The following is an 8,834-nucleotide window of genomic DNA, read 5'->3' on the forward strand; positions in this document are numbered from 1 at the left end:
AGGAGCAATGTCAGAATAGATGGGGATCGAGAGATGAAAAATACAGAAAAAAAGAAAGCAAGGAAACAATAACAAATAGAAACAAACAAAAGGAAATGGAGAAAGGAAAACAAGCCTTAAGTGTTCTCTAGGAACGGTCTGAACACTCAAGCTAATTAAATCTGGATGAGCCCTCTGAAGGCAAGAGAAACAGACTGCTTTCTCTGGGTTTCGGCATCTTAGATTCGACCGCAGCATTGTCTTACAGTGACTGGAAATAGGCTGCAAAACAGAGGACACTGTTATGCCCTCCCTGCCCTGCAATGGCAAACTAGAAGGTAAACCGAATTCAGTGTATCAGAAAGGAAAACAGCCATCCAGAAATGCACTAACGAGTCGTGTTGCCTGGATAAAGCCAAAGATAACATAAGTCATCTTAATGGTTCTGTCTCTTCTAAATAGCCTTCTAAAAACTACGCAAGGGAGAAAAACTTGCATTTTCAGAATACAGTTCCACTTACAAAACGTGATAGAAGAGCCAACCTGTATTAAATGAGCAAGAGCTCTTCCTCAGCAAAAAAGGACTTTAACATGTTCTGGCAGACTTAGAAGTAGTTTGTGCTTGAAATAGGGATGCAGAAATAAGAACAACTAGTGCATGGCTCTGCAGGGCCCTAGCTTAGTACAAGCTTACTGCAAGCTCCTAAAAACGTACTGAATTTTACCCAAATTTTTGCATGTCAATGAAATGATTGAAACTTTGGCTGTGGTAAAAAGAAAGGGAAAAAAAAAAGTTACAGTAGAAAAGCCACACTCTGGAAGTATGTGGTAACCTCAGAAAAGCAACAGCTGCCCCACATGCAGAGAGTATCATAGTGAGGAAAGGATGGCGTACACTGCACTAAAAAATAGCCCACATTCAGCTAATAGCAAAGGTTGTAATAGGAAATGTTTTCCTTGTAGCAGAAGGACAGAACGTGACAGAAGTATACAGCAATGGACAGAATACGCAGGAGACTTGGCAAGGCAGTTTGAAGCCTACTTTGGAAACCTTTTCCTAGACTCGGGCTTCTGTAACAATCCTCAGCAGTGCAGCAAGCAATACAAAACAAGGCTGCCGCAGCCTGCTAAACAGAGGTCCTTTCTCAGTAACACCTGCAAGAATGGCACGACCTGCAATTTGAAATGTTAAAAAGAATACGATCCGCTCCATCCGATTCATCTCTGGAGATGAGATAAGAAGGTACCCTGCAATTACAGAAGGAAACAGGATCCTCTTTTTCTGTTCCTCTTTCCCAGTTAGAAAACCAGCCACAAACAATGAACACTTGAAATGGAAAGGAGGGAACCCCCACAGCTATCCACTTTACTCTCCATCTTAATTTTAAAATGGATCATAAGCCTAATATTCCTCCAAAAATGCATTTGATGATATGTAAACATTTAGTCAGGCTTTTGTCTCACAGATTTTACAGCACTGGAGAAACACACATGAGAACCTCATATTCTCTCATTCACTTGTAGCGGAAAGCAAGACAGGCAGTGAATTGTATCAGCTCAAGAGATGAGATTATCAAGCCAGACAATTCCTCAATTCCTTGAAAGCAAAATTACTTTTTCTACCTCTTACTCACAGATTAAAGTGGAAACATTAACAACAACCCTCCCAAAACAGAACTCAATTTGCAGAAGAACATTTCTTCAGCACAAAACTAGCCTGAATATAATCAGTTTTATGATAGCTATAAGCCTTTTCTTTTAGAGTGGTCCTTTATCTGTCAGATAAGGAGCAGCTGGTACAGTGAAATGCCCAAGGCTTTGTCAGAATTTCCTACTATCACAGGCTTTGCTTTCTCACTGAAAAAGATTCACAATTACAATAATTTCAAAGGACTTTAGCGTGGAGAATAGCACTGACTGCAAACTCCATTGCAATAGGGCTATTCATTTGCCAGTTTATGTGCTAACAGCACATAAGAGACAAAGGCAAAAGAACAACTAAAACCATTTAAATGATATCAAATGCTGAAACCAGTCATGATCTAGACCCTCATGAAGGAACTACACACACACAGCGTAGAAGGTTTCCAGGCAACTGATTGTATGTTTTTAAGGTTTATTTAGTTGCATTTGACTCAGACAAACTATCCAATGTACATGAAACAGTAAGGATCTCCCAGCTAAAGACCAGACCTCTAACACCCTGACCTGACACAGAGGTATATGGGAGCTGCACCCCTTGGCATAGATAGCAATGTGTAAGGGACCGAGTCTCACATGCATTCATTTTTAAGCAAAGCCCACTGAATCATTCCTCTTCTGTGTAGATGAAGAGCTTATAGGGAACGATAAGCCTAAGAAGAACTACACATTCATATTACCATTTTCTTCATAGAAAGACAATCTGAAACAACAACAACAACAAACTTATGTAAGAGAAAAACTGTGTTTAAAAGCTGGTGGAAAACTTGATTGAAATTTTAGAAATGTGAACCAAAGAGGGAGAAGGATGGAAGATTCTCCACTGCCACTTTTGGGAAGGTTTGCTGTTCGTTTTTAACAACCTGCTTTTTAACAACCTAGCACAAATACTAGGTTCTGTAATGAGCTGTACTGGCAGTGTTGGTTTTTTGATTAAACATGGATTACAGGTGGATACTGAAAGCCAAAAGCAGATGTTTAAATTATCTTCATAGCCCTGAGAATGCAACATTGCAGAAAACTTCCTGCATCTCCTTGATGTTACATATTCTCTGAACTACACTACCCTACCAAAAGTTAGTGCTCATTTAAAAAAAAAAAAAAAAAACATTACACTCAAACAGTCTTCATGTTCACTGATGCTGCAGAAGGATCTCTGGGGAACCCTAAGACATATGCTGTTGTTTCCATATATCTCTTCCTGAATCAGCTGTTTATCCATACCACCTGCTGAGCATGTTTAAGACAGACAGAACACTACTCAGTGTTTTTATTTTATGCGTAAGATCTATCCGTATTTTATGATCTATCATAAACCTCAAATTGTGGGGTCTTCCTCATTGCACTCGGTTAGTTATGGGACAACATAGGGCAAGGTGGATTTTTGTCAACCAGTTATATTAACGCTTTAAAGCGTGTTATTAAATCTTCATGAGAATCATAGGTAAAGAATATACAGCATTCAGATTAGTGCCTGAAGAATCACACAAAACTTCCTGGTTTCACTGTGCATGGATTTATGAGCCTTATATTTGATTAAACTCTTTTTCAGATTTGTACTGAGACACGAAAACTGATGGCAAGTTTGTTGAGATTTAAGAATCTTTAGAAAGTTTTGCACAACCCATCTCTGCATCTGGGTTCTTGTTTCCCCTGGTTCATTCCATCTCCTTTCACATTTTATAACTGCATTAGAGATTAAGGAAATTAACTTAACAAATTCCAATGGCCTGACACAGGAGAACATCCTTTTTGCATTACTCTCTCATATCATCTGAGATGCAAGGCAGCAAGAAAAACACGTAAATTTTTAACTCCTGCACATCAGAGCAACAGAATTGATTCTGTTCCACTCTCATCAAGAACAAAACCCATATAGTTGGATATTTCCCACAAAGCAGGTTACAGGATAGCTGCACACTTATTATTCAGAATAACCTTTAAAATTAATGAAAAGAAGAGAGAGGGAAAGCGCATGAGAAACCTCTGTTCCTTACTTAAACGTTAGTGCTCCTGTGACCAGTAGGATTTACACCAAGACATTCCTAGGCAGAAAATAAGTCAAAAAAATGTAAGATGGCCAAATGGAGAGGAACTTTACTGTCAGCATCTGGGAAAGAATAAGTGTACACAAAAGCATGCAAAAGGACAGAAAAAATGGTTTTAAAAGGTCTTTATCTAGAACCACGAAGATGCAGCTACCTTAGGCAACCTTCCAGAGAGTTTTTCAACACACTCTTGGAAGCATGGTGCTCACAGCTACTGATCACTGGCCACCAACTGGCTTGAACCAGTACAAACAAGACTGGCAGTGGTTCAGGACATTCTCAGAGACTAAAATTTCCCCTCTCAGGCAAAATTAGTGGTAAAAATGGTTGAGACACAGACCTAGACTTTACACATCATGTTATGACACAAACATTTCAGTGAAGATGGAAAATGCAAAGGTAGATGCTGAGACAAAAAAGATGCCATGCCTTCATTCTTCTCGTGCTGCACCAGGACACATTTCTCATATGTGATAAGACAAAATATAAAATATTTTGGAAGATTCCTTCTGCCATATCCCAGTATTTCTCAATATGAACTTAAAGCAATCTTTGCTAAAGCTAAAGAAATTAAAATGGTAGCACATCACACAAGAACGTATGCAGATTTCAGAGCTTCAAACATTCAACTTTCTATCCCACCAACAGAAACATATAGCTGCCAAATTGTGGTTTCTGTACAACCTGATTATATAGAAGGATTATGCCTGAATGATTCATGTACTACTGAGGGCCATGAAATCTTCTGAAATTTGTATTAGAATACTACCCCCAGTCATTCATTTTCTGCTCTGAATATTTGTCAATACTGAGCTGCATGAATAAATACACTGAAAAACTTCTTACTGTGCTGGGGGGAAGATGAAGCTCCCCATAAACAGTAGCGGAGATCAAGCACAGAGCATTTTTCAAATTTTGCTGCATGTATGCAAGTGCTCCATAATCCTATGTAAATCTGAGCATTCAACGGAATTTAGAACATTTTGAATCATTAGTATTAATACAAACTACTCTTGCATCAGAGGAAATTAAAGTCCATTCTTACAAAACAGATCATTTCACTGTTTTCTGAATTCCTTAATGGCAAAGAAAGAAAAGGAAACCTCCATCAAATAAAGTCACTGTGAATAGTTTTCTGGCACCATTTATTCCAGAAGTCATATACATAATGCATGTTCTATTAACCAGTCACTTCATTGCTTCAGTTTTTACATTTTCCACCTGCTACTAACTTCAGTCCTCGTGTCACCTGAGACTGCGATGCTTTTCAAATTAATATCTGAGTCTAAATCTTTTCATAGTAAACGGAATATTTTTAGATAACATACGAATTAACCTTGTGTGCCTTTAGAAATTGTTTAGTGTTCTACACTAATATAGCATATTTTCAGAAAAATAAATCAAGAGGTTCCTGACGTGAAATGCTGACAAAAACATCCTTAAAACCTGTGGGAGCAAAAGGTATATTTATACATAATCTACATGGATTTTACACATGCATATAAAATACGTATCTCTTTGTTTTGTTTCCTTAAAGGGTTATTGTAGCAACTAAAGAAGTCTTTCATCTGTGACAAAAGATAAAGTTAAGTTACACTAGTATTAAACTGAAGTTGCTCATGAAAAGCCAATCACATAGTCAATTCTACTTCTGTGTCTGATAACAAAAGGCTGGTAACAAAACACCTTTGTTAGCGTCTCATTCTCTTTTGCTGTTGTTGAAACCTTTTCACCGTGATAAATAACCTCACACTAGCTACATTTTATTTTGCTTGCTTTCTGTGCATTCATTTTTCAGTCTTCAGTGTTTTGATTAGGATTCTACCCCAAAAGCCACACGAGTCTTCTGATGAGGCCATCACATCACTACATCCGTGGAATTTACGGAGTACCATCAATCACATCTAGGCAACATCTATATGCAGACAGAGTTGTTCTGAATAAATCAAAACACTCTCAGTGCATCAGTTGGCAGAGTTCTTGAATACGTTGCTATGCAAAGTGTAACAAGAAGCATGAGTCCTTATGCTTTGTTGGGTGAAAGCAGTGATACAAATGCAGATTAGAGGATACTTTGAGGAAACTCTGTTCTACTTTGATAACACAAGGAAGGAAGAAAGAGATAAAGATAATTAATTATTACAGTCTCTCTTTTCTTCCTTCACTAGCACTGCAGAGGAGCACAACTTAGTTTTAGCTTGACATTCTTGAACTTATTTTTTACCAGATAACATCCCGGCTACCTAAACACTAGATATAAACCGTTCATGCTGAATATTTTGGGTCTATGTCTGCATGCTTATATACACGTATGCAAACGTTGCAATATATACTATTAATGGAAGAATGCATTAATGGAAGAATTTCTTGAAGTATTCCCTGTAGTCCACTCAACACCCAGGATTAACTGTTTTTACATATTAGACAATCTCTTAAGCCTCATCACATTTTAAAGCAAATATGTCATCTCCCACACAAAAGACCCCTTGTACTTATGCTTAAAACAGAAAAAAACTGCATACAAAGGGTATGTGAGTAAAATTCTCCTTCATTTCATAAGCTAAGTAGATAGACAGACAACAGCTTTTATTAAACAAGACACAACTCCCAACGACCTAAATCAAGTCACCAGAACTGCCAAGTAAACACTCTCTTCTGCTGCTGGATATAAACTTCTGAGTACCAAAGTAGTTCTGTTTCCTGAAGAAGTCTTCACAGTTGGCCCATTTAATGGAAAGGATGAGCCAGATCGTAAGGTTTCAAAAAGATAATTAAAATAATACATTCCTATTTTGAGGAGTCTTTTTTAAATAACAGTTGTAATTTTCCACTCGCCTGTGGCAGGAGCTCTCCACTTAACCCATAGCACTTGAGTTTGCTGGACTGTAACAATGGTCTCAGACTAGTGCTCTGCATTGTCAGGAAGCAGGGTGCAGCAGAAAGAAAGTAAACCAGAAAGACCCAGAAGCAGATTGCCACACTCCATATTTTATTGCCATCTCGCAGTGGCTGATGGCATCTGACTGAAAACGAGAGCCAGAACATACAGGTCTTCCCACCAGACCTGCCACCCCACACACATCAGCTGGCCTCTGGCTCTAGCCTTGAGCAGTAAGGGAAAGCTCTTGACCTGCAGAGCACTGTGAGACAGTGAAATGAGGGTAGCATGGAGTTTTTAGAAGTCCAGATACGACATGAAGGGCCTATTTGCACCAGGAAACAAATGAAGCATATTCTAAATCACTGAATGGAAGCACAGGAAAACCTTTGGGCATTTCAAAAGCAGTTTAAAAACATGAGCTCTCAACACTTACATTTCATTTGCTTGAAGATGGACTTGTTGGGCTCAAGCCAGTGCTGGAAAGGCAAAGCAGAGAGCAGAGGTTAATATGGATCACAGCAGACAACAACATCGTTGTAGATGTATATGGTACCAAAAATAGGAAGTAGGATTTTTGCTTCACTGAGACATACATAAACTGGAAGAAGCACCTCCATACTGTTGTAATACTGGAATTGCACTGTATAAGTGTACTTGAAGTTACCACTGCTTGTAAGATGCACTTGAGATAAAAATAAGACAAATATTTCAAAGACAAATTGAAAGGAGACAGGCTCTAGTGATTACTTTGCAGCAGACATTTCAGTCTTACACTTTCAGCCATTTTTTTCCAGAAGAATGATCATATTGGACAATAGGACAGACTATTCAGAAATGTTAACGTCGTCTGTTCATTAATGCTGTCTTCTACAGTTCTTATAACTAAAGCATGTGTAAATACTGCATTCTCAGTCAGCGCCCTCAGAACACAAGCTATTGTTCTTTTCTAGCAAAAATTAAAAATCTGAACGGAAAAAGAGTGTACTTTTCCATGAAATGTTTACGCCATGGACAGTAAATGAGACATAAATGAGACAGTAAATGACATCCACAGAGAGGTATGGATGCCTACCAGTTGGTGTGTAACTTTCCAGGGAAAGACTGCAATGGCAGGAAAACTTTCATTTTTTTATTCTCCTGGAAAATAAACTCAGATGCTTCTGTGACGAAAAGCTAGGCTCACATTTTAGTTAAGAGCCTTAGCACATCCCCTGGTAACACTAGCTGAACTGTTCAGGAGGATGTTTTGATTGACAAAAGAATATGCTGATATTCAAGTGCTACTTCTGACTACAGCCAACAGCATGTGTACTAGGATTTTTCCTGTAAGCAAAAAATCTCCACACTAAAATGAGATTTGTGCTGCAGAAGCAGCTGGTCAAAAAGCATAGTATTCAGCTTTAATAAGCATAATCGACACTGGAAGGCCTTGCACTAAGGGGTTTCATTTTTAACCCTCTTCATTCTAGCTCTAAAACCCTACAGTCTACTGCAAAAAGAAAACCTAGCATTTTTTAAACCATACGTAATACTTAAAATATCCTACATTAGCTACAATTTTTTCTCATGATTTATAGTAATTCTACTACAGAGAAAGGGCAGAGGAAGATATTTTGTAGGAATTTAGGTGACAGAAAATTATTATTTTAAAAATCATGACATCTCAAGTATTCAGTCAAAATCAGGGCTAACTGTAAATTCACTTTCTGGAACAGAACTTCTGACAAAAAAAAATCCCTTGGAAAGAACATTTTCAAATATCTGCAGCTTATATGCTATGGCTGCTCAGAAACTCCTGCATATAGTTTACAGCAATATCGGAGATAAGCATGACTATGTATTTCTGTTTGAAGCTCACTTACCACTGAGAGACTGATATAGAACCCTGGTACTCAAACAACAACAACAAAAAAACCCAATAAACCAACAAACCCAAACTTCAAAAAACAACAACAACAACAACAAAAAACAACCCCACACCATTTCTTCACCTCTTCCCTCTCCCCAGTATCTCTCTTTTCTGAGGAAAAGAAGAAAGAAACAGAATTGAGAAAGCAATGACAGTTTCACCAACTTACCAGAAATATCTAGTTCATTTCATTCTTTTTTAGATCACACAGATATATTATTCATACATTTTGCTCTGAATAATGGGGGGTGAGGGTTGTTCATAAAAAGGTAAGGCAATTTAATCTGATACAGTCTGCAGTACTTACAGATACATA

At 38.0% G+C, this 8,834-nt stretch overlaps 1 protein-coding gene across 1 annotated transcript in view; it reads right to left on the reverse strand.

Moving 5' to 3' along the window:
• The window catches only part of FRMD3 (FERM domain containing 3), a 63,983-nt gene extending 56,904 nt beyond the window's left edge, over positions 1–7,079 (reverse strand). Inside the window, exon 1 of the mRNA XM_009575572.1 lies at positions 7,043–7,079. Within this exon, the coding sequence (XP_009573867.1) occupies positions 7,043–7,049 (7 nt within the window). The 5' untranslated portion in view covers positions 7,050–7,079. The remainder of the gene's footprint in view (positions 1–7,042) is intronic.
• Positions 7,080–8,834: the final 1,755 nt, after the last annotated feature.

The sequence above is a fragment of the Fulmarus glacialis genome, unplaced genomic scaffold, assembly GCF_000690835.1.
Source record: "Fulmarus glacialis isolate BGI_N327 unplaced genomic scaffold, ASM69083v1 scaffold6384, whole genome shotgun sequence".
In the NCBI taxonomy this organism is placed as follows: domain Eukaryota; kingdom Metazoa; phylum Chordata; class Aves; order Procellariiformes; family Procellariidae; genus Fulmarus; species Fulmarus glacialis.